This window comes from Eptesicus fuscus, chromosome 14 (assembly GCF_027574615.1).
Source record: "Eptesicus fuscus isolate TK198812 chromosome 14, DD_ASM_mEF_20220401, whole genome shotgun sequence".
NCBI classification, from domain to species: domain Eukaryota; kingdom Metazoa; phylum Chordata; class Mammalia; order Chiroptera; family Vespertilionidae; genus Eptesicus; species Eptesicus fuscus.
The window spans coordinates 68,311,459-68,338,661 of record NC_072486.1 but is presented as its reverse complement, the minus strand read 5'-3'; the positions used below and the strand labels follow the sequence as shown (position 1 = coordinate 68,338,661).

Here is a 27,203-nt window from a genome sequence, read left to right as displayed (position 1 = left end):
GACGATCAGGAAGGGGTGAAACGTAGTCTAGGTGGCCTGTGTGTTATGTTAAAGAGTAGAGTCTATGAAGGGCCAGGGTGGAAGATAGGTTTTAATGGTATTGCCTGGTGTAAAGCCTATCGGAATGGCTAAAAGGCTATGTACTGAGTAAAAAATGAAGACGTACTTAAAACTCAATTTAAAGTGGGTTTTCTAAAAATCTGGTTTTGGTATTTTAATGTGGTGCTGGGAATACACAATCACCAAAAAAAAAGAATTTCTATAAATGTTTATATAAATGAGTATATTCATATTCTAGCCAAGAAATAATAAAACATATTGCAACTCACTTACCACTACTTAAGTTCCACTACCTTATTGCCTATTTGATAAAGCATTCTACATAGTAACCATGAAAATGTAAGTACAAACTTATAAACACATTCACACTGTGTCCATGTATATGTCAATGTCACCCTGCATACTTGAGATTTTCTCTCTTTCACATAAAACAAAATTTCTTAGACTCAACTCCTGCTCAGGTCAATAGAATAAGTATTATTAAATAGATTTATTATCATGTAGAATAAAATTATGTACATATTTTGCCAGTATCAATAGGAAAGCCCTTGATCTCTATTTCCTGCCTTTTTCAATTCAAATGAGTTATTACTGAAAGTAAAGAGATGGAAAAAGTATTTCATGCAAATGAAAAAAAGCTCGGATAGCAATACTTATATCAGACAAAATAAAATTCAAAACAAAGGCCATAATGAGATACAAAGAAGGTCACCACATAATAGTAAAGGGATTGATCCAACAAGAGGATATAACCCCTGTAAACATATATGCAACCAATATAGGAGCAATTAAATATATAAAGAAATTACTGGTAGACGTTAAGTGAAAGATCAATAGCAATACAGTCATTGTAGAGGATTTAACTGACATCAATGGATAGATCTTCTAGACAAAAAATCAACAAAGTAACAGCGACCTTAAACAACACACTGGATTGGATGAATTTAATAGATATTTACAGAACATTTTATCTCAAAGCAACAGAAATTACATTCTTCTGAAGTGCACATGGAAATTTCTCAAAGATAGACCACATGTTAGGACACAAAATAAGTCTTAACAAATTAAAAAAGATTAAAATTATATCAAGCATCTTCTCTAACCACAATGGTATAAAACTAGAAATTAATTACAATAAAAAAACTGAAAAATACTCAAACACATGGAGGCTAAATAGCATGTTATTAAACAGTGAATGGGTTACCAATGAGATCAAAGAAGAAATCAAAAGCTGCGTGGAAATGAACTAAATTGAACACACAACAACCCAAAATCTCTGGGACACAGCAAAAGCTGTCCTGAGAAGGAAGTTCATAGCAATATGGGCCAACCTTAAGAAGCAAGAAAAAAAAATCAAACAATCTAACCCTATACCTAAAAGAAGTAAAAAAAACATACACACACACACAAAAAAAAAAACAAAAAAAAAACCCAGAGTAAGTAGAAGGAAGGAAATAATTAAGATTAGAGTGGAAATAAATGACATAGAGACTAAAAAGGCATTACAAAAGATCAATGAAACCAAGAGCTAGTTCTTTGAAAAGATAAACAAGATTGATGAACCTTTAACCAGACCCATTAAGAAAAAAAAGAGAGAGGTCCCAAATAAATAAAATCAGAAATGAAAGAGGAGGAGTAACAACTTATACAACAGAAATACAAAGCTATATATGACGAGCCTACAACGAACATCATACTCAATGGGAAAAAACTGAAACCATTTCCCTTAAGAACAGGAACAAGACAGGGATGTCCACTTTCACCATTCTTATTTAACATAGTACTTGAAGTTCTAGCCACAGAAATCAGACAAGAAAAAGAAATAAACAGCATCCAAGTAGAAAAGGAGAAAGTAAAACTCTTATTATTTGCAGATAACATGATATTGTACATAAAAAACCCTAAAGACTCCACCAAAAAACTACTAGATTTAATAAATGAAATTGGCAATGTAGCAGGATACAAAATCAACATTCAAAAATCAATGGCTTTTTTTATAAAGAATTCTCAGAAAGAGAAACTAAACAGTATATCCCATTTACCATTGCAACAACAACAAAAATAAGATACTTAGGAATAAACTTAAGCAAGGAGGTAAAAGACTTATACTCGGAAAACTACAGGATGTTGAAAAAAGAGATAAGAGGAAGATATTAAAAAGTGGAAGAATATAGAGTGTTCATAGATTGGTAGAATTAACATCATTAAAATGTCTATACTATCCAAGGCAGTTTACAGATTCAATCCCTCTTAAAATACCTACAGCATATTCCACAGATCTAGAACAAATACTCCAAATATTTATATGGAACCAAAAAAGACCCGGAATAGCTGCAGCAATCTTGAGAAAGAAGAACAAAGTTTGAGGAATCACAATACCAGATATCAAGTTATACTACAAAGCCACTGTACTCAAAACAGCCTGGTACTAGCACAAGAACAGGCGTATAGATCAATGGAACAGAACAGAGACCCGAGAACTGGGTCATTACACTCAGTTAATATTTGACAAAGGAGACAAGAGGATACAATGGAGTAAAGACAGTCTCTTCAATAAATGGTGTTGGGAAAAATGGAGATACATGCCAAAAAAATGAAACTAGACCACCAACTTACACCATACACAAGAATAAACTCAAAATGAATAAAAGACTTAAATGTAGGTCAGGAAACTATAAAAATCCTAGAAAAAACCATAAGCAGCAAAATCTCAAATATCTCTGGTAGCAATATGTTTATGGATACATTTCCTAGGTCAGTGATCGGCAAACCGCGGCTCGCAAGCCACATGCGGCTCTTTGGCCCCTTGAGTGTTCTAACGCCACTTCTTCAAAATAGACTCGCCCAGGCCAAAAACTGACTTCTGAGCATGGGCCACGAAGTTTCAATCGCACTGTACGTGTACACCCGCACGTGGTATTTTGTGGAAGAGCCACACTCAAGGGGCCAAAGAGCTGCATGTGGCTCGTGAGCTGCGGTTTGCTGACCACTGTCCTAGGGCAAAGGAAACTAAGGAGAAAATAAACAAATGGGACTACATCAAAATAAAAAGCGTCTGCACAGCAAAAGAAACCATCAACAAAACGAAAAGGGAGCCCACAGTATGGGAGAATATATTTGGCAATGATACATCTGATAAAGGGTTAATATCCAAAATATATAAGGAACTCACACAATTTAACAAAAGGAAGACAAACAATCCAATTAAAAAATGGGCAAAGGATCTAAATAGTGGACATACAGATGGCCAAGAGACATATGAAAAAAATGCTCAAAGTCACTGATCATCAGAGATGCAAACTAAAACCATAATGGGGTTTCACCTCATACCTGTCAGAATGGCTACCATCAACAAACCAACAAATGACAAGTGCTGGCGAGGATGTGGAGAAAAAGGAATGCTAGTACACTGCTGGTGGGAATGCAGACGGGTGCAGCCTCTGTGAAGAACAGTTTGGAGGTTCCTCAAAAAGTTAAATATAGAATTGCCATTTGACCCAGTGATCTCACCTCTAGGAATATATCCTAAGAAACCTGAAGCACCAATAAGAAAGAATATATGCACCCCTATGTTCATAGCAGCACAATTTACAATAGCTAAAATGGAAACAGCCCAAGACCATCAGTAGATGAGTGGATAAAAACACTGTGGTACATTTTTACCATGGAATACTATGCAGCAGTAAAAAAGAAGAATCTCTTCCCCTTTGAGACAGCATGGAGGGACCTGAAGAGCATCATGCTAAGTGAAATAAGTCAGTCAGAAAAAGACAAGTATCACATGATCTCACTCATATGTGGAATCTAATTAACAAAATAAACTGAGGAACACAGTGGATCCAGAGACATGGAAGCATGGAACAGAGTGTGAAATCTCAAAGGGAAGGTGGGGGAGAGTGGATGGGTGGGAGGTAATCAAGCAAAGACCTTGTATGCATATATGCATGGCCCATGGACACAGACAATGGGATGGTGAAGGCCTGGGCTGGGGGGTGGGGATGGCCAGGAGGGGGTCAATGGGGGAAAAAGGGTGACATATTTAATATTTTTAACAATAAAGTTTTTTTTTTAAATTAAAAAGCTAAAAAAAAATACCACTGGGACTTAAAAAAAAGGAAATCTTACGTTTTGCAACAGTATGGATGGACCTGGAGATTATAATACTAAGTGAAATAAGCCTGTCAGAGAAAGACAAATACCCTATGATCTCACTTATCTGTGGAATCTAATGAACAAAATAAACTGGCGAGCAAAATAGAAACAGAGCCATGCATACAAGGAACAGACTGACAGCTGAAGGAGGGGAGAGTGCTGGAGGGCTAGATGAAAGATAGCGAAAGAATTAAGCAAAACAAACAAACAAACAAACAAACAAAAACCAACACCGTTTGTATATAACGCAGACAACACTGTGATGATAGCCAGAGGGAAAAGGTGGTGGGAGGTAGCTGGGTAAAGGTGGGGAGAATTGTGACTGAAAGATACTTTGCTTGGGGTGATAGGTGCACAAGCAGTGTGCAGATGATGTTTGGTTGAGTTGTACACTTGAAACCTATATGATTTTGTGAAGCAATGCCATCCAGTAAATTCAATTTAAAAAAAGAAAAAGAAAGTTAACATGGATAAATTAATAGCTATTTATTTAACCCCAAGAAAATTAAATGTAAGTGAAACCCATTAACTTTTTGTGTTGTAGTATATTTTTGGAAGATTAAGAATACTTCGCCCAGGCCGGTTTGGCTCAGTGGGTAGAGCGTCGGCCTTTGGACTGAGGGTCCCCGGTTCAATTCCGGCCAAGGGCACATGCCCGGGTTGCGGGCTCCATCCCCAGTGTGGGGCGTGCAGGAGGCAGCCCATCAATGATTTCTCTCATCATTGATGTTTCTATCTCTCTTTCCCTCTCCCTTCCTCTCTGAAATCAATAAAAATATATATTTTTTAAAAAAGAATACTTCAATAATGTTCATTATTTAATCCTTTTGAATACTTAGAAAATCATATTAAATTTTCAACTCTCCTTAAAAATTCTCTATAAATAAAAATAAATTTAAAATAATAAATAATAAAAGAATTGTCTAACCACTATTCTGTATACCTGAAACCAATATAAAATGATACTGAAAACAAACTGTAATTAAAAATAAAAACATAAAAGAATTATTACTAAATATCGAAATAATTTAAAAGCCAATGAGCAAAATACTTGCAAAATGCTTTGTTGAAAAAGTATTAATAGACAATGTAGAATTACATCATCTGAAAGGTTAAGTGGAGACTTTTTGTCACCTTCCGATCACTGAAAACTTGCCTACTAAAAGTGTTATCTAGAGCTAATATTTTTTTATTTAGCATTAATTACACTAACGTAATAATATGTTAAGAACTAGAATGATAGAACTTTGATTGATGGTGCTTTTTTAGACAAAGGGATTAGAGTTCATAACTGATTGTTTATGTGATATAGTAACTAGCCAAGGGCCATAACTCTAAGTCAATTAATTCAAACACTTGGAAATACCACTTGTAAAAACATATACAACTGTAATATTCAAAGCAACATATCAAACTTGATTAATATTTACATTAAATCATCAAAAACTAAACTTGCAACATTCAAACCAAAAAGATTTGATATACCATTATATAATTTTTTGTGAAACATATCCCATATTTTATTTTGGTGGTCACTGCGCTTACCTCAAAACATTCTTTCTGCAACTTAAAAATAAGTTATTTGAGGAACATCACAGGATAACCATGTTTCACAGCATTATCACTATTCAGCAGGGAAACTCAACCAAGAAAAATTAAGTATAAAACAGATTTTGCTAATGCTAACTTTCATGAAAGGACACCAGTTTGCTAAATTTGAAAATTTGAAAATTAGGGAAAGAGAAGTAACAACACCAACAAAATATGCAGCAATCATTTCTTGCTAAATACTAACCTGATGACAAGATCCTGTGATGCCACCAAGGAGGCCAACTTCTCTTCCTGTTTACTGATGTCCACGATAACAGGATTAATATTATATTTCTTGCCTAACTGCTCAATTTGATTCCTTAGGTCAGAGCCTATTTCAAGAATAAAGAAGCCCAAATTTTAGATTTCCCTCTACTAGTCAGAGAGCAAACACACTTTAATATCTCCAAAGTAATTTTTCAAAGTTTAGAAACAAAATAGTCATTTAAAATTCACACGGGAAATAAGAAATTCGTTTTTCTTCTTCTTCAAATACTAGGGCTTATTTACCTACTGTTATTGATATGTTGTTATCTCTTGACAGGTATTCCAATACAGGCTCAGATACATAACCAGTTCCAAGGACCAAGACCTTTTTCGTGGTGCCCATTGAAAGTGACTGAGCACGTTCCCTATAGAAATCAATAAAAAGGCAGGGTAGGGGGAATCATTTAACAACAACAACAAAAATTAAATAATAGAATCTTGCTGGCAACAAAACAAAAATAAAAGTTAACACTATAAAGCAATAATTTTCCCACATTATTCATAAAAAGAAACTCAACAGGAGTTCCCTACACCAACATTTTTCATTGATTATTTTAGATTTTGGACAATGGACAACGGACCCTGACATCTCTGAGGTGTATGTTCACAGACTTTCATGAATTTGACTAGTGAGGCACAGATGCTGGGCCGCTGACTGTCTCACTCACGATTGAGTAACTTGGTCTCACACTTTGTCCTTTCAGGGGACAAGATTCAAAATCCTGCTAGCAGCCTTACCATGGAAACCTGATTCACTCCACACAAAATCCGAGGAGACTATTATTATCCATATTAGACATTTGTTTGGTTGTTTATCTTTAGGATCACTTGAGAACAGTTGAAACCATAACTTTGAAATCACAAATGTCAGGGGTCAAATATAGAAACCTAAGAGAAGTTACCAGGAAGGAATCTAATTCTTGAACAGTTTATTCTATTAAGAATTTGTACCTTCCTGACAGATAACTCTTTCTCTTTCCAACAAACTTAGTTTGTCTTAAATATAATAGGTACTCGTTAAAGGCCTTCTGAATCAAATTCCCAGGCATCAATGTAAAACCATGGAAATGGCCTGGTGCCAGGAACTTAAGCAGCAAGCTTTGTTGTTTAGATCTTTTAGATCGGGATATCTCTCAAACTTGAACTTTTTCATTAATTATGATAATTGCATAAAAATAACTATAAATGTAAAATGTCCCTGCCTCTCATCACCCCAACACTTATATTACTGATGAGGGAAGGTCTTTAACTTCCACCCCATTCCATGCCACCTCCCAGAGAATATCACTATTATTTGATTATTGGATATGCTTCCTAATAACACTTCCTACAGTATATATAATTGAAACATATTTTGATGTCTAAATGTGGTGTGTTCAAAATAATGTTTTAAAAAATCACACCTAGATTCTAATACAGTTCATCTCATGAGCACCCCCAAACACTCCAGGTTAATAACCACCGTGTTAAGTGATAAAGATAACATCAGAATAAGGCGGGGTGCAAGATAATTAAATTTCCTTTCAAAATTCAATCTTCATATTACTCTCTTGGCACAAGATTCCGCTAGGGAAGGAAGGCAGGAAACCCTAGTGACGGGAGCCGAGTAGACCTGCTGCCACATGAAACAAGGTGTGTAAGAGTGAAGATGCCATCGTCACTGGTCACGTCAGATACGACGTTGGGATTAGTATGAGATCATCAGGTGATGAGAATCAAATGACACAGGGAGTATAAAAAAACAAATACACGTGACATTTCCCCAATAATTAGCTCTCCTAAGGGGTTATAGAGTTAGCTCTTTCTTTTGAGAAACAAATTATACACGCTTGCTGTCTTATGCCAAAATATTTCATTGAAGCATACAAAGTAACTATAAGCAAATACATGGAAAAAGCATAACTTTGATCTGTGCCGCTCTCCTCATTTACCTCTTGTAGAGACAACAACTGAGAAAGAAGATAAGGCAATCTGTTTGCTTGTTTATTTGGTATTAATTTCCCCACTCAGCTTTTTCCTGAGCATTCAGTGCATGGGTTATTTTGTTAGATGGGAATAGACCAGTGGGGAGCAGAGCTAAACACAAACCAAATGCACTCAGCTGAAGTGGACTAGAACATTCCAAAGAAATGATTTTGAGTAGGAAAATCAATCGAGGGAACGAGGGCCTTAGCTAAGTACCTTTCTGTGAGAACTATTCTCTTGGGGAGATTTGTCACGGTACTTTTTGGCACCTTCCTCCTAGGAAGAATCTCCGGGAAAACTGACTTCTGATCATTTTCTTTCTCCACGGCTTCTAATCTCTAACCAAGAGCCTTCTTTCCTACATATTACACTACACAAAAGAGAGCCCAAACCCTCAGCTAAAAACCGGACTGAAAGCACCCCAGAAAGAGTTAGTTTGCTCACTGTCTTCAAGCGAGTAACAGAGGCATGACAACAGGCAAAGTGCTAGAGAGGGGGGTTCCCAGAAAGGATAGTCTTTTGGACTTATGTGGGTTTGTATACACAGCTACACAGGATAGGATACAGCCCAACACTGTCCCAGAGAAAATAATTCACACTGGTTTCAACCAGTCACTTAGTTGGGATATCCTATATTTATAGGCATTTTCAAATTTTTCCTGTTGTATAAACCTAGTTCTTCTGAACTCACATTGAAACATGAACAAATACTCATCAGATCCAAGATAAGAACAATGCTTACCTGCTCTCTCGGAGTTTCTGGATATATTTATACTTATCAGTCAATATACCGTTGGATGTAATCACTGCCTAAATGTATATGACACAAGACATTTCTTTAATATCCACATATTAGTGCCACAAACATGGGCTCATGCTTGATAGAGAAGAGACAGAGAGATAAAGAAAGATGGGGAGGGAGAAAGGGAAGGGAGAGAGGGGAGGGAGGATGGTAGTGGGGGAAAAGTACATTCACAGAAAAAAAAATTATTTTTATAACTTACATCTCGCACCACAGGAGAAAAATTCTGACTTTCAAGAGGCTGTGTTGCATCTGATAATATCTGAAAGGAAAATGAGATTGGTAAGAGATAAATGACATTGCAAGGAAGGCTTCTTGGCATTGCTATTCATATAACAATATTAGTCAAAAGAAAAAGGAATTTAGAAAAGTTTCTGAAGATCAATAAATAATTGGTAATGAAGACTTCCACAAGCAGTGAAGTCTGCCCCCAAACACATGCCATTTCACAATTTTAACCTTTTGCACTCGGATGTCGAGTGTGACTCGACACGGTTAGCATCGGTAGCAGGAATCGAGAAAAAAGCAAGCGAGTGCAAAGGGTTAAAAGTAAAATTTGATTAAATTCATCTTCACTTACTGGAAACATGAAAAACTCAGACCCCCCCTTCCCCCCCCCACACACACACACACCAGTTAGATGTGTCATATGGAGCATGCTGGCAAATATCACCACAAGGTCTATAGCCTCGCTCTGGGGGCTTCCTTCACATTTCAAAGGTTCGGACAACAAGCCTCCAAGCCCCCAATAGGGAATCTCCCTCAGGTCAATATGAGTTCTGAACATAGACACATCAGCTTTTCAAAAGTGTTAGGGAAAATGACTTCAAGAAGTAGATTTCAAAAAGTCATCCACACTCTTCCCTTTATTTTGCAAGAATGAGTCAGATGGCCAACAACAAACACAATGTCGCTCATTTTAACATCCTAGCATCTCTCTCGGTCTCCTCTTTTCTTGCAAAAAAAATCCCACTCTAGAATAGACTGCCAAGGGGTAAAGATCATATAAATCAGTATTGTTGCTTCTGGTGGTCAGAGTATTAGGGTTAATGAGACAATCCATAGGTTAAATCTAGAGCACTCACCCAACTAAGAAAGAGCAAACTGAGCAGATGCTGGCATGGGAGTATTTATTTTCTGCATTAAAATACACATAAAACTACTTTCATGTATCTAAAACACAAGCCACTTAGGCTATCTATTCATAGGACAGGGGCATTTAAATATATATATATATATACTAGAGGCCTGGTGCATAAAATTCGTGCATGGGGAGGGTCCCCTCAGCCCAGCCTGCACCCTCTCCAATCCGGGACCCCTTGGGGGATGTCTGACTGCCGGCTTAGGCCCGAGCCGGCAGTCAGACATCCCTCTTACAATCTGGGACCGCTGGCTCCTAACTGCTCACCTGCCTGCATGCCTGCCTGATCACCCCAACTGCCCCCCCTGCCAGCCTGATCACCCCTAACTGACTCTGCCTGCCGGCCTGATTGCCCCCAAATGCCCCCCAACCTGCCTGGTCGCTCCCAATTGCACCCCCCTGCTGGCCTGGTTGCCCCACGCAGCCTGCTGTTGAGTCGTTTGTTCATCCCTCACTAACCCCCCTGCTGGCCTTGTCACCCCAGGCTGCCTGCTGGTCATTACTGTTACTATGACGGCATCCTAGACAATTTGCATATTTCTCTATTATTAGATAGATATACAGCATAAGCCAGGACGTACTTTGGGAAGCTCATGGAATTAACACACCGAGGGTCCTCCCACTGCCCCTTTCTCCCAGGCACCCTTGGAGTGTTCCCTTCTCAAGCTGACTCCTCTACCTACCAACCCTGTCTACAGGCCGGAAACCATTAGTAGATAAGAAAATGAGGCTTGAATTTCACTCTGCATATGGTCAAACCACTGAACACTTGTGTATCTTTCCCTTATCTGGGCTCTTTCTCTATATTTCTACAGTCTTACTTAGGCCTTACTGGGATCATGGGAACTACCTCTCACCTTTTTTCCTTTCATTTAAATCACAAAACTGATTGTTTTCCTGTACCTATTTAAACTAACTCAGTATCTTTCCCTTGCCTCCAAGATAAAGTCTCTTGAAGTGTCCCTAAGTGTCCTACAACATTCTCTACAGGCTGGTTCTGCCTCTCCACCTCAGCTCTCCCTTTTGCCTCACACCCAACTCTTCAGACGCATTAACAGCATGGAGTTACTGCTCTGGGTCATGCTTTTATATGCTTCTGAGCTACGCCAGGTAAATGCCTCCCTCACATGCTGTTCCTCTACCTGGAGCTCCCACTTCTCCTCCTGCAAGGTGCAGCTGAAGAACTGTCTCAGCTGTGAAGTCTTTACCAAAATCTGCCCCTGAGCACACCTGGAATGGAGGAACTGTATTTGGCATCCTACCATATACCCGCTACATTATAAAATGGTAAATATTCAGTGAATATATTAGTAGATACACGCAATAATTATTTAAAGTTCAATGGACTTTTCCCCAAGAAAACTAATAGTTGTCATGAGTTCACTTAAAGAAAGGCGCGCATGCAAGACAACCAAAGGCTGCTCAATTCACCCATTACACATGTGCAAGCACAAGGGTCCTGAAGCATACGGGATGCCTTATCACTTTCACATAGAGCTTTGAGAGCTCATCACTTTTTTTTTCTTATTTTGTTTTGTTAATCCTCACCCGAGGGTATTTTTCCAAAGATTTTTAGAGAGAGTGCAAGGGAGGGGGGGAGACAGAGAGAGATAAACATCATCGATGTGAAAGAGACACATTGATTGGTTACCTCCCACATGAACCCAGCCTGCAACCTAGGAACATATCCTTCACCAGAATCAAAGCCGGGACCCTTCAGTTCGTGGGCCAACGGAGACCTCATCACTCTTGCCCAAATTAATTTCAAGCTATTTCATCTGATGTTAAGACCCTTTCCAATATGGAACAAACATACTTAACCTTTACTTCAATCAGAATCCCTAGATTAAATTAACTCCCTCATTTGCTCTCCTGTCTCCATCACATATTGTGCCTCCCACTACCATGCAAAGGAACAGATACTATACATCTATCAAGAGCCAGCTCAGATGTCACCTCTTTCATAAAAGCTTTCCTAATTTTACCCAACAGGACAGAGCCTCTCTCTCCACAACTTCACTACCATCTTTCTAATGATTGTCACATTCTACCTGACGGCTGGTTTGCATATCTCATCCCCTTCTGGACCTCATGCTTCTATAGGTCAAAGCCTGTATTTTCATTCTAGCCATCCATGTGTGTGCCTTGTTCCAATAGACCAGGTGTCCTCAAACTACGGCCCGCAGGCCACATGCGGGTGTTTTTGCCGTTTTGTTTTTATACTTCAAAATAAGATATGTGCAGTGTGCATAGGAATTTGTTCATAGTTTTTTTTTAAACTATAGTCCGGCCCTCCAATGGTCTGAGGGACAGAGAACTGGCCCCCTGTTTAAAAAGTTTGAGGACCTCTGCAATAAACAGTAAATATCTAACGAATTCAACTAAAAGAAAAATTCTATGTTGGTACAAAATAATAGTATGTACCCTGCAATGCTACAAAAGCTATCTGGACCTTAAGTCAAGAAGGAAAATCTGTAGGGGAAAGGACAGTGTATATACTTTAAATACAGTTCGCATACAATTATGAGAAGAGATCACAGACAATATACTTAATATTTTAGTGGTAAACTGACACATATATATCAACACTACAAAATACAGACAGTCATCAACTTTCACAAAAGTTCAGTGCTTCAAGATAGCACAGAAATAAATGCCCCCAAGGCAAGCCTACCAAGCTGTTTAGAGGGCTAGCCTATATAATAAAAGCCTAATATGCTAAGTGTCTGACCGTTCGTTCGACCCTTCGACCAGTCGCTGTGACGCATACTGACTACCAGGGGGCAGACACTCCGACCGGTAGGTTAGCTTGCTGCTTGGGTCCAGCTGATCAGGACTGGGCGAGACGGGCCAGACACACCCTGGAACCCTCCCGCAGTCCCTCCCCAGCCGGCCAACCTCCTGTGGTCCCTCACCAGCTGGCCAGCCCCAATCAGCCCCGATTGGGACTGGGTGAGATGGCCCCAATCAGCCCCAATTGGGACTGAGCGAGATGAGCCGGACACGCCCTGGAGTCAACCTCCCGCAGTCCCTCCCTGGCTGGCCAATCTCCCACAGCCCCTCCCCAGTCTCTAAAATATTTCTTCTAATTAATTTCCTCTCAATGTGCATGAATCCATGCACTGGGCCTCTAGTCTATATATATAAAAGTCTAAGCGACCGAATGACCAGTCGACCAGTCGCTCAACGTATGTGGTCAGTGTCCTCCCACAGCAGGAGCACTGCTCAGCTGACCGACGGGAGCCAGAGGCAGGGCTCGTGGCTGGTGAGAGCCTCTACAGTGGCACGAGCCTCTCCCGATCGGGAATGACTGGTCGAGAGCCTGTGGTAGGCGCAGTGGGGCCAGGATGAGTGGGAGTGGCAGGCAGGAGCGGCAGGTGGCATTGGACTGCCGATTTCGGCCCGATCCCCGCAGGCCACGCCAAGGGACCCCACCAGTGCACTAATCCATGCCCTGGGCCTCTAGTTGTGATATATAAACAAAAAATAGTGTGACAGGAGATTCAAAATGGTGGCAGAGTAAATGGAAGCTACACTGACAATCTGCTAGGACCAAACTGGAGATACAACTAAATTACAGAAAAAGCACCCTGACAAATCAACTGAAGGCTAGCTGGAGAGACACCTGATAACCAAGGACAGAAAGTGGAGACTGCATAGAGACTGGTAGGAAGTACAGAGGCACGAGAAGGCTGGCTGGGCTCCCACAGGCAGTAGCTGAAGTTCCAGAGGGATATCTCAGCTGGAGGCGGGGTGGGGGGACAGTTTCCCCCTGAGAACTCTGGGGTCTAAACCCCAAGCTAGGCTCCCCAGCCCAGAGAACCAGAACTGAGAAGGAAGCCCACAGAGTATCTGGCTGTAAAAAGCATCAGGGTTGCTCTCTGCCAGCCAGAGACAGATAGAAATACAGGCACCCATTTAAAGAGCCAACACACAAAATTTTGTGTGCAGCCACTAACCTTGGGCTCTGGCAGAGGGAGGGCAGAGTGGACTGGAGCTGTGTGAGCAGAAGTCACTGTTGGGGGCTCTGGGGTTGGAGCTCAGAGGGCAGCCACCCAAGTTTCCTGTGCTGAATCATTCCCTCATGCTGTGGGCCTTTGGTTTCCACGTGGTTTTTGCCTGGAGGGAAGGCAGTTACCCAACCCTGTTGGAAGACCTCTTACCCTACCCTGTGGTCTATAGCCTGAGGCAAACTAAGACTCTGAGAATAACAATCAGACTGCAGTCGAGTTGGATCTTTGGAGGTTTTGAGTCTTTGCCTGATTTCCTTCTGGGCCCAGGGCTAGGAAAAGTAGAGTCTGGTGCACAATTTGGTCCATTGCAAAGATACCCAGCCCCAGCAGAGGGAGCCACAAGCTGTGGATTGCTCATAGCTCCAAACAGAGAACTCAAGGCCAGACAGAAACAGCATCTGACATTGTCCTGCACTGGAGACTGGGAGTCATAGCAGATCTACCTAATACATAGACACAAACCCAAACAGGCAGCCAAAATGGGGAGACAAAACAAACAAACAAACAAAAAAAAAAAACAAGCCCCAAATGAAAGAAAAAGAGAATTCCCCAGAAAAAGAGCTAAACAAAATTAAAGTAAGAAATTTATCAGATATAAAGTTTAGAATAATGAAGGTGAAGATGCTCAACAGCATGAGAAACCATACAGTAACTATGAATAAAGGCCAGTTGGAAATAAAGAATGACATAGCACTAATAAAGAACACATTGGAAGGAAGACAGGGTAGATTATGGGAAGCCAAGGATCAGCTCAGTGAATTAGAAGACAGAGTAGGAAAAAAAAATCACTCAGAGAACAAAAAAAAAAACCAAACACACAAAAAAACCACACAATTAGAAAACAGGACAGCTTCAGGGAGCAGTGGGACAATGTGAAACATAATATTCAAATAGCAGGTGTGCCAGAAGGTGAAGAAAGTGAGCAAGGGACAGAGAATGTGTTTGAAAAAATAATGGCAGAAAACTTCCCTAATCTGGTGAAGGAAAAAGTCACACAAGTACAGGAAGCACAGAGAGTCCCAAGCAAGAAGAACCCAAACAGATCCACATCCAGACATATCATAATTAAAATGACAAAAATTAAAGACAAAGAGAGAATCTTAAAGGCAGCAAGAGAAAAGCAATTTGTTACCTACAAAGGAACTCCAATATGGCTGTAAGCTGGTTTCTCATAAAAAAGTCTACAGGCCAGCCCTAACCAGTTTGGCTCAGTGGATAGAGTGTAGGCCTGTGGACTCAAGGGTCCCAGGTTTGATTCTGATCAAAGGCATGTACCTGGGTTGCAGGCACATCCCCAGTAGGGGGTGTGCGGGAGGCAGCTGATCGATGTTTCTCTCTCATCTATGTTTCTAACTCTCTATCCCTCTTCCTTCCTCTCTGTAAAAAAATCAATAAAATATTATTTTTTTAAAAAAAGTCTACAGGCCAGAAGGGAATGTCATGAAGTATTCAAGGTAATGAAAAGCAAGGATCTGAAACCAAGATTACTCTATCCAGCAAGGCTATCATTCAAAATAGATGGTCAAATAAAGAGCTTCCTAGACAAAAAAAAAAAAAAAAAGGCTAAAGGAGTTTATCACCACCAAACCATCACTGAAAGAAATGCTAAAGGGACTGCTGTGAAGGAGGAGGAGGAGGAGGAGAGAAGGAGGAGGAAGAAGAAGAGGAGGAGGAGAAGAAGAGAAGGAGGAGGAGGAAGAGGAAGTGAGAGAGAGAGAGAGAGAGAGAGAGAGAGAAACATACAGAATTTAAAAGGCAATCAAAAAGTACCTATTAATAATAACCTTAAATGCAAATGGATTAAATGCTCCAATCAAGAAACACAGGGTAGCTGAATGGATACAAAACATGACCCAATTATATGCTGTTTCAGAATTTTGGAAATGTGAGGCAGACACTGTAAAGCAGCTTTTATAACTATACTCTATGTGACAAAGAAAGTATACTCAAAATAAATTAGAAAAATAGAAATTCTCAGCAGAGAAAGAGAAAGAAAAGGACTGAATGGAAACTTTACAACTGGAAAGAGAATATCTGAAATATTTAATTCACCGAACTGGAGAGAACCAAGATGGCGGCAGAAGTAAATGCCTGTACTCGCTGCCTCCTACAACCATATCAAAATTACATCTCATATATAGACCAACGATCATTCTGAACTGCTTAGAATCTGGCTGAATGGCAGTCCTACAACTAGAGAAGTAAAGAAGAAAGTACATCTAGACTGGTAGGAGGGACAGAAGTGCAGAATGGGATAGTCCAACACCCATGTGTGGCGTGTTTTTAATTGAGAGGGATATCTCCACTGCAGAGGCCTCCTTTGAGAAGCAAGGGGTCCCAGCCCCACACAATACCCCTATCCCAGTGTTCCAGCACTGGGAGAGAAGTCCCCATAACTTCAGGCTGTAAAACCAGCGGGTATTGTGTCTGAGTGACATGGAGGCTGCTGGAGAACCAGGCAGTCCCTTTTAAAGGGCCAACACATGAACTTAGTCAGACTTGATTCCTCTGAGCTCCAGCATGGGGTGGCAGTATTGGGGGAACCAGAGACATACAGGGAGGAACTGGAGTGTCTAGCATCAACGCAAGAACTCAGGGGCAGCTTTCTCCCAGAAAGAGTTGCTCGCAGGACTCATTGTCCCTCTGCTGGGACCTCCCCATCACAGAGCTGGCTGGCAGCCATATCTGAGTTTCTATCAGCCTGCCTCACACTGTTGGCTCCATCCTGGTGATTCCCTGAGACCTGGCCCCATCCAACTTGCAGCCCCACCCAAGCTGTTTGCATCAGCTTTTCCATATGATGGCCCATCCTGGATCAGGCTTCAGACTTTCCTAAAATCTCTTAAACAGGCAGCGGCTGTCAACAGTGTACCCCCTACCTAGTAGTAAGAGGCCCAAGACCTGGCACTAGTACCAGCCTGCCTTGCTTCACAACTTGGCCTCTCCTGAGCACTTTCAAGCCCAGTACAAATAGCAGTCATCTGCAGATCATTCGGTAGCTCCTGCTGCATGGCCCCAGGCAGTGGCTGACTTTGCACCTCCCGGAGGCCCCAGAGCCAGTGCACCTAGTGGACAACTTCAGACCATACCAGATTACAACTCTGTCCCTGGATCCGGATGAGGCCTCGTGCACCTAGGCCCGGGTGAGGCCACGTGCCCCTGGGTCTGGGAGAGGCTAAGCGTCCCTGGGTCCGGGTGAGACCATGTGTCCCTGGATCCGGGTGAGGCCTCGTGCACCTAGGCCCGGGTGAGCCCAAGTGGCCCTGGGTCTGGGAGTGGCCAATCGTTCCTGGGTCCGGGTGAGACCATGTGTCCCTGGATCCGGGTGAGGCCTCGTGCACCTAGGCCCGGGTGAGGCCACGTGCCCCTGGGTCTGGGAGAGGCCAAGCGTCCCTGGGTCCGGGTGAGACCATGTGTCCCAGGATCTGGGTGAGGCCTCGTGCACCTAGGCCCGGGTGAGCCCAAGTGGCCCTGGGTCTGGGAGAGGCCAAGCGTCCCTGGGTCCGGGAGAGACCATGTGTCCCTGGATCCAGGTGAGGCCTGTGCAACTAAGCCCGGGTGAGGCCACGTGCCCCTGGGTCTGGGAGAGGCCAAGCGTGCCTGGGTACGGGTGAAGCCAGATCCTGGGTCCGGGTGAGGCCGTGTGCCCCTGGATCCATCTGGGTGAGGCTGGGTCCCAGGCCTGGGTGAGACCACGCGCCCCTTGGGTATGGGTGAGGCCACGTGCCCCTTAGTCCGGGTGACGCCGTGCCCCTGGGTTCGGCCGAGACCAAACCAGAGGGAGTCGGACCTCCATTACCACCATTTGTCCACCATCCAGAGCTGAGGGGTCAGTGCTGACATGTACACATAAGGAACTACTGGACATCGAAATTGGGTCTCAAAAGAACTGTTGGTCCAGGGGGAAGCTCGCTACAGATTGATTCATTTGCCTGTCAGCATAACTATTATTGCTCGTCTCACATTCAGTTCTTATTAGTATATATCTAGTGACATATGATCTCGCTCATCTAGGGGAAATGATGAACAACATAGACTGATGAACAAGAACAGAACCAGAAGCAAGGAGGCATCGATCGGACTATCGGGCCTCAGAGGGAGGATAGGGGAGGGTAGGGGGAGGGTGGGGGGAGGGGGAGAGTTCAACCAAAGGACCTGTATGCATGCATATAAGCCTATCCAACGGTTAAGTTCAACAGGGGATTGGGGCATGCGTGGGGAGAGGGGTGGGATGGGAATGGGGGGATGAGGACAAATATGTGACACCTTAATCAATAAAGAAATTAAAAAAAAAAAAAAAAAAAAAAACAGATTACAACTCTACAGATCCACAACTGAAACACTCAAGGAACAGACTCAGTGAGCACAAAAGCCCTACTGAAGCAAGCCCTGCTCCATAGGGGTATTTCCTGCACAGCAGCTCTTCCACTGTAGTCATAGCTGGTCTTCACAGACAATTGGCCTGGAAGTTAACTCCTCCCAGTTGATGCCAACAGCAATCAAGGCTCAACTACAACAAGACTACGCACACCACCCACACAAGAGAACACCTAGAGTGCCCAGCTCAGGTGACTGGGGAGGCTGAGCCACTGGGTCCTACAGGACACCTACTACACAAGGCTACTCTACAAATTCTAGGAGACATTGCAGCTCCTAGAATTACCTAGTACATAGAAACAAACACAGAGAAGCAGCCAAAATGTGGAGACAAAGAAACATATGACAAATGAAGGAACAGAAGAAATCTCAAACAAAAAACTAAATGAAATGGAAGCAAGCAAATGACGAGATGCAGAGTTCAAAATAATGGTTATAAAAATACCAACAGAATATTTCACAGACCTAGAACAAACTCTCCAAAAATTCATCTGGAATAAAAAAAGACCCTGAATAGCTGCAGCAATCCTGAAAAGAAGAACAAAGTAGGAGGGATCTCAATACCAGATATCAAGCTGTATTACAAAGCCACTGTTCTCAAAACTACCTGGTACTGGCACAAGAACAGACATATAGATCAATGGAATAGAATAGAAAACCCAGACATTAACCCAAACCACTATGCTCAATTAATATTTGACAAATGAGGCAAGAACATACAATGAAGTCAAGACAGTCTCTTCAATAAATGGTGTTGGGAAAATTGGACAGACACATGCAAATATATGAAACTAGACCACCAACTTACACCATACACAAAAATAAACTCAAAATGGATAAAGGACTTAAACCTAAGACGGGAAACCATAAAAATCTTAGAGGAATCCACAGGCAGTAAAATCTCAGACATGCCGAAGCAATATCTTCACCGATATAGCTCATAGGGCAATGGAAACTAAAGAGAAAAATAAAAAAATGGGACTACATCAAAATAAAAAGCTTCTGTACAGCAAAAGAAACCATCAACAAAACAAAAAGAAAGCCCACTGTATGGGAGGACATATTTGCCAATGTTATCACCAATAAGGGTTTAATCTCCAACATTTACAGGGAACTCATACAACTTAACAAAAGGAAGATAAACAACCCAATCAAAAAATGGGCAACGGACCTAAATAGACACTTTTTGATAGAGGACATAAGGAAGGCCAAGAGACACATGAAAACATGCTCAACGTCACTAATCATCCGAGAGATGCAAATCAAAACGACAATGTGGTACCATCTCACACCTGTCAGAATGGCTATCATCAACAAATCAACAAATGACAAGTGCTGGTGGGGATGCGAAGAAAAAGGAACCCTCCTTCACTGCTGATGGGAATGCAGACTGGTGCAGCCACTGTGGAGAACAGTATGGAGTTTCCTCAAAAAACTAAAAATGGAATTCCCATTTGACCCAGTGATCCCACTTCTAGGAATATCTCCCAAGAAACTAGAAACACCAATCAGAAAGGATATATGCATCCCTATGTTCATAGCAGCACAATTTACCATAGCTAAGATTTGGAAACAGCCTAAGTGCCCATCAGCAGATGAGTGGATTAAAAAACTCTGGTACATCTACACAATGGAATACTATGCTGCTGTAAAAAAACAAGGAATTCTTACCATTTGCAATAGCATGGATGGAACTGGAGAGCATTATGCTAAGAGAAATAAGCCAGTCAGAGAAAGATAAGTATCATGTGATCTCACTCATTTGTGGAATATAATGAACAACATAAATTAATGAACAAAAACAGATCCAGAGAAGCATCAATCAGACCATCAAACCTCAGAGGGAAGGTAGGGGAGGGTGGGAGTAAGGGGGAGAGATCAACCAAAGGACTTGTATGCATGCATATAAGCCTAACCAATGGACACAGACACCAGGGGGGTGAGGGCATGAGTGGGAGGTTTGGGGGGGGGGTGGCAATGTGGGGATAAGGACACATATGTAATACTTTAGTCAATAAAGAAAAAAGAAAAAATAAATAAATAATGGTTATATGGTTGCTCAAGGAGATTAATGAGAGCTTCAAGTGACTTAGTGAGACTTTCAAGGATCTTAGTGAGAATTTCAAGGAAATTAGAACATCAATGACATGACAGAGTACCATTCAGAAATTAAGCATACACTAACTGAAATAAAGAATAATTTACAGGGAGTCAACAGTAGAGTAGAGGATTCTGAGAATGAAATCAATGACTTGGAATATGAGGAAGCAAAAACACACCAAATCAGGAGAGCAAAAAGAAAAAAGAATCCAAAAATATGAACATAGTGTAAGGAGCCTCTGGGACAACTTCAAGTGTACCAACATTCATATTATAGGGATGCCAGAAGGAGAAGAGAGAGAGCAAGATATTGAAAACCTATTTGAAGAAATAATGACAGAAAACTTCTTCTACCTGGTGAAAGAAATAGACTTACAAGTTCAGGAAGCACAGAGAGCCCCAAACAAGAGGAACCCAAAGAGGCCCATATCAAGACATATCATAATTAAAATGCTAAGGGTTAAAGACAAAGAAAGAATCTTAAAAGCATCAAGAAAAAAGCAGTTAGTTACCTACAAGGGAGTGCCCATATGACTGTCAGCTGACTTCTCAATACAAACTTTGCAGGCCAGAAGGGAGTGGGAAGAAATATTCAAAATGATGAATAGCAAGGATCTACAACCAAGATTACTCTACCCAGCAAAGCTATAATTTAGAATTGAAGGTCAGATAAAGAGCTTCACAGACAAGAAACAGCTAAAGGAGTTCATCACCACCAAACCAGTATTACAGTATTACATGAAATGTTGAAGGGTATTCTTTAAGAAGAGAAAGAAGAAGAGGAAGAGGAAGAGGAGGAGGAGGAGAAAAAATATGAAAAATAAAATGGCAATAAATATATATCTATCAACAATTGTATCGCCCGGCTGGTGTGGCTCAGTGATTAAACGTCGACCTATGAACCAAAAGATCATGGTTCAATTCCTGGTCAGGGCACATGCCCAGGTTGCAGGCTCAATTCCCAGTAGGGAGCATGCAGGAGGCAGCGACTAATGATTCTCTCTCATCATTGATGTTTCTCTCTCTCTCTCCTCTCCCTTCCTCTCTGAAATCAATAAAAATTATATATTTTTAAAACACAATTGTATCTAAAAATAAATGAACAAGGAATCTAATGAACAAAATAAACTGATGAATAAAACAGAACCAGAAGCATGGAAACATAGAACAGACTGACAAATCTCAGAGGGAAGTGGGGGTCGGGGGAGAGGCAGGGAGAGATTAATCAAAGATCCTATATGCATATATGCATTGCCTATGGGCACAAACAATAGGGCGGTGAAGGTCTGGGGTGGGGTGGGAAGCAGGTAGAGGGGGGCAATGGGGGTAAAAAGGGGGACATCTGTAATATTTTCAACAATAAATATTTTTTTAAAATAAAAATTATAAATTCATTGAACCGGCTAAAGGAAATTATCAAGTCTACAGGGAAATGATGCCAGAGTGAAATGAATGAAGATAATCAAAAATGGTAAACATCTGGGTAAACTTATTATTTGTTTTATATACATGCCTTTCAGCCACTCAGACATCCACAATACAGAATGTTACAACTGGAGGGGCCATTAAGATTTTAAATTACAACCAACTCAGGTGAAACATCTGAGGCTCAGAAAGTGAGATCCAGCTCAAGGCCAGAAAGTAAGATGACGTCTCCAGTAAAGACTGGGAGGTGTACTCTGCTTATTAAGCTACATCATATGCTAATCCCTCAGCACCGATTCCAAGCACATCCAGCACAGCGGCAGCAACCCTTTTCAGTCTTAAGTTCTTTATGCCTCAACTTTCTAATCTATAATTTGGGTTTATTTATGGTACCTACCAGATAGGGCTGTCATGAGCAATTAAAAATTAAAATATATAAAGTAATTTATACACTGCCTGGCACATAGTAGATGCACTATAATATTGTGCCAATTATGGCAGTGCCTGCTGCCTGCATTTTCTAAAGCCTGTTACATCTTCCTGCTGACATATTACAGGAGAAAAAAACAAAGGTTCAAAATGGAATAGTATGTGAAAGAAAAGAAGTTCACAAAGTTTCATTTACTCATGCCCCATAACTACTGTCCCATTGCAGTGTGAGAGCTCCAGAGTGAAGCCATGGATGAAAAGGACAACAGCCACTGATTCATACCTTGGGACTCATTGCTAGAGGCAGTCAGCCATCAGCAGTAGACATAAAGCAGGTTGAGCATGAAGGCTTAAGATAAATACTGAAATAAGAAAGCTTATCTTTGGAAAATAAAATAAAACACACAAAAAAATTTGGTAAATTTTCACACTGGAATAGTACTCAGCTGTAAAAAGAAGGAAATGTTACCCTCTGTAACAGCATGGATGGACCTGGAGAGCATTATGCTAAGTGAAATAAGCCGGTCAGAGAAAGACAAGTACCATATGATTTCACTCATATGTGGAATCCAATGAATAAAATGAACTATCAAGCAAAACAGAGACAGACTCATAGATAGAGAGCAGGCTGACAACTGTCTGGGGTGGGGGACTGGATGGGGAGATGGGAGGATTGAGCCAAAAAGAAAAAAAAAAGAGAGAGAGAAAGAATTTGTGGACAGGGACAACAGTGTGGTGATGGGGCGGGGAGGGGGGGGGGGGGCAGTGGAAAAGGGTACAGGTGGGATAAATGGTGATGGACTGAGACTTGACTTGAGGTGGTGAACACACAATACAATGTACAGATAAAACCTGTATATAATTTTGTTAACCAATGTCACCCCAATAAATTTAATAAAAAGGAAAAAAAAAAGAAAATGGAATTTAGATAACATAGTATTTCATTAATCAATTACTGACCACAGTGAAAAATACAAGACCTCAAGAAAAGCTGTCACTTAACTAAGCATTAGTGACTAAAATCCAATAAAATTTCCTATACACCTGATTTTTCAAATCTGCTAATCACAGCACACTAAGAACACCCCAATATGAATTGACCTAGGAAGCAGGAAAATTGAAAATAATCTAACCTAATCTTCCATGTCATGAACATTCTTACTAAGACATGCATAAGGAGAGGCAAGAGCAAACTGTAATTAAGCATGAAGACAGTTATACAACCATATTTCCCATGAGACAAGGAAGCAGAATATGTAAAGTGTCAATAAGGGCTTCAGGGAAGGGCTGGCATTTCACTTTGCAACAGATTTCTTAATACCAGAGACCAGAACATCGATAAGATCACACCACAGTTCTCTTTCAGCCATGGGATTGTTACAAGGCTCTAGGTTTGCTTACCATTTCTTCAACGTAAGGATAAAGCATGTCGCCAAAGTATTCTGTGGCTTCTTTTGGAAGCTGCGCCGGCAAATTGTCAATGGAACACATCAGAATCCCAGAACCTTCAACACTAGGAGAAGCAATATGCTTTATTTGGATGTACAAAATGTTACTTGTGAGCTCTAACTTTTCCAGATGCCTACTCCATTATATTTGCTTCATATCATTTGTAATAGGGTACTAGAATATGTAACAAAATAAGCAAGAATTTTTAAACAAAGTTTTTTCCCTTCTTCAGCAACCTATTTCCCATTTAAACATTGTGTGTATGGATTTAAGTGTTCTAATTTGCATGCGGGTTTTCTACCAAATTTTTATATATGTTTCAGTATATCTCTGGAAATTTGCGTAGTCTTCATAATGATGTAAAATATTGAGTATTTTAGGACTAGTATACAAAGTTAAGTAAATGACGTGTTTTTATGTCTTTCTCACCATCTAACAGCTTCAGCAAACTCACCTGTCATGAATAATGTGCTGGTCTGCATCATACATGCAGAAGGGATGCTCTATTGTCGTGCACTCCGTCATAAACTCTATAGATCCCCCTGTGTCTGCAGAAATGTCACAAATCGCTACGAGTCTGAAAAGAACATCAACACGCAGGTCAGAGCATGGAACTCTAAAGTCTCCAACAAGATTACAAATGATGCAAGATGAAAGGTGCTTGGAACAATTTTTAAGGTGGCTGCCTGGGCTCTTAGCTTTTCCGCTACAGCTCCCTGTGTCCTTCTGGGATACACCACATCTCCTCACTATGAGTTTCAGGCTTCACAAGGAAGAAAAAGAGGGGGAGGGGAAGGGAGAGGGAAATAAAAGTGGAAAATCCCTTCCCTACATATGTCATTGACCACAGCCTGAATTTAACCTACTTGGCCAACTCCCTCCACCCTGCTTTGTACTACATAATTTTACATGTTATTACATGGAAATCTCTAGACTTATGAACAAATGTCTCAGGCCACCACTTGAAATCCTTTAGCGTTTGACCTCGTATTCCTGCCCAATCTCCAATTACCACCTGCCTATATAAACCCTCAGCTAGACCTAGACTGGCCCACACACTGTCTTAAATATATTTTATTGATTTTTTACAGAGAGAAAGGGAGAAGGATAGAGAGTTAGAAACATCGATGAGAGAGATACATCGACCAGCTGCCTCCTGCACATCCCCCACTGGGGACGTGCCCACAACCAATGTACATGCCCTTGACCGGAATCGAACCTGGGACCTTTCAGTCTGCAGACCGACGCTCTATCCACTGAGCCAAACCGGTTTCGGCCACACACTGTCTTAAACTGTGCTTTGGTGACTCCGTATTTATCAAGCAGCAATCTTGTCACTTGCAATTCTCATTCTCCTCACTCATCCCTCTTAAGGTATTGCTGAGGCCAGGCTCCCACTTTCTCCTAAACTCTGCTCATAGCGATTGCTCCTAGCATTCGCTTGGCACCTACTTGCTGCCAGCGACATGCCTGAGGGGAGCAACCACAGTTTTATTCTCCTTTATCTTTTAGCTCAGCAGAGTGCCAGACAGATCTGGTGTTCCATAAATATTGGTTGATTAATTAGTTAATTGGACATTTAATCATTATTTGAATGTATATGATTTGTCAGGCAATGTCCTGGGTACTTGTAGCCAAGAGAAATGGGGGTCCTCTCCTTAAGAAGACTAAGTTCAAGGAGGAGAGGGAAAATCATAAACACTGGAAAATAAATCACGGTGAGTTTCAGTAAAAGAAGCAGAGGAGAAGACTAGAGAGAGAGGGGGAATTTGGAAGCAGGAAAGGACCTCACTGAGGAGGAGACTTCTGAGCTACATTTGGAGCCACAGAACTTCAGAGATTCAAGAAGGAGGGAAGTTTAACGGTCAAATGTTCTCAAGAGCTCAGCTAAGATAAGGCAACTACTCAGTAACAGTCCAGTCCTGTGACACATGAATCCCCTATGTGTGATACCCTAACAGTGGGCCCTGCTAAAAACTGCCGTCATTGCTGAAGTAAGGTCCTTACTTGTGTGACAATGCAGGGCAGCCTTCCACACCAACAACAGGGGACTTGCCTGGAGCCAGGAGACTCTGAAGATCTTGGCGGGTTAGTAGGCGCGGGCTTTTTTGTTCCCAATAGATTCCATTAACAAGACAAGTTGTGTAGGGTGCAATCTGTAAAGCAAGTTTCAGGTTCAACAAACCAGGAAACAGTGTATTTCAATACAGTGTGCTGAAAGAGAGCTATCCGTAAATTCCACGAGAAATAATTTAATGTTATTTCAAGTTGACTTTATTTGCTAGGTCAGTGGACTTCTTTGGAGCCCGAGACAATAAATAACCACCCAGATTCAGTGTAAAATTTCCCATGATAAGTATATGAACATAAATATATTAATACGTTTGCTCTATCATATTATTACATAGCTAAGAAAAAGGAAGGGACCGAGAATCAGGTGACCTAACACTCTATACAGATGACCTAAGTCAGGCTACCTCAACTTCTCTGGGCTGTTTTCTTTATCTGCCAGATGGGGATAATACATACCCCATCCTCAAAGGAAAGCCGTAAAGATTAAAGCATCTGTAGGCTCCATGAACAAATGTACTACATACATGCATACACGGTAACTAGGTCATTTTAAGTTTTAGGATGCAAGCCAATAACCAATACTTCTGTGATTGGGAAAGACAGAAGGAACGAAAAATTACTAGATACAAATTTTTTCAGTTTGAGTCTAGTTTCATATTTCTTTCTCAGGTGTCTCAAGAATTTGCAAGTTACAGGTCAGATGCTCTTCCTATGACATGCTTTACATGCTAACCATTACATTTCACGCCAGAATCTAAAAATGCTATGTTGTTGAGACATATTCAAAGTTATTTAAAATACAATATTCCTTCTCACTATATATGCCTGCATTTTTGTTTTATTTTTTGTAGATTTCTTTTGAAGAGGATGGTTGCATGACCAATGACTACAGAACATACAAACATGTTCTTATGAGTCCAGTATGCTCCCATCAGAAGGATTTTAATTGAAAGTGACTTTTTTGTCCACTGGGGATGGGTCTATGCTTCTATAGCCTCCCTGTTTCACCCTGGAGCGCTAGAATCAATGGCATGCATTTCAAGACAGCTGGCTGACGTTATGACTGCAATTCATGGCCTGGAAGGAATAAACCTATGTTGAAATCAAACCTCATAGACACTGTGCTTTGCCAACAGTACAAGCTAGTCCAGGATAAACACCGAAAATAACAATCCACAGGAAATGTTTTAGAGCTAGTGGGCACATGCAGACCTGAAGAAGAAACAGAGACAGTAAAGTAAAGGGCACAGCCACGGAAACCACCAAAACCACTCAGCAAAGGCCCCTGCAAATTTCAATAAAAACCAACAGTGCCTTAGGCCAACTCATAACATCCAAGGGACTCACCACAAGTCAATGT

General features: G+C 41.1%; 1 protein-coding gene across 2 annotated transcripts in view; it reads right to left on the bottom strand.

Annotated features, from left to right (window-relative positions):
* AASS (aminoadipate-semialdehyde synthase) overlaps positions 1-27,203 on the bottom strand; it is a 71,718-nt gene that overhangs the window by 20,906 nt on the left and 23,609 nt on the right. For both annotated transcript variants that reach the window (XM_008157590.3, XM_054726332.1), the window contains 7 exons: positions 25,778-25,926; positions 24,225-24,347; positions 23,723-23,834; positions 9,039-9,098; positions 8,777-8,844; positions 6,313-6,434; positions 6,008-6,134 (listed from right to left, as the gene is read on the bottom strand). In XM_008157590.3, the coding sequence (XP_008155812.1) occupies positions 6,008-6,134; positions 6,313-6,434; positions 8,777-8,844; positions 9,039-9,098; positions 23,723-23,834; positions 24,225-24,347; positions 25,778-25,926 (761 nt within the window). The remainder of the gene's footprint in view (positions 1-6,007; positions 6,135-6,312; positions 6,435-8,776; positions 8,845-9,038; positions 9,099-23,722; positions 23,835-24,224; positions 24,348-25,777; positions 25,927-27,203) is intronic.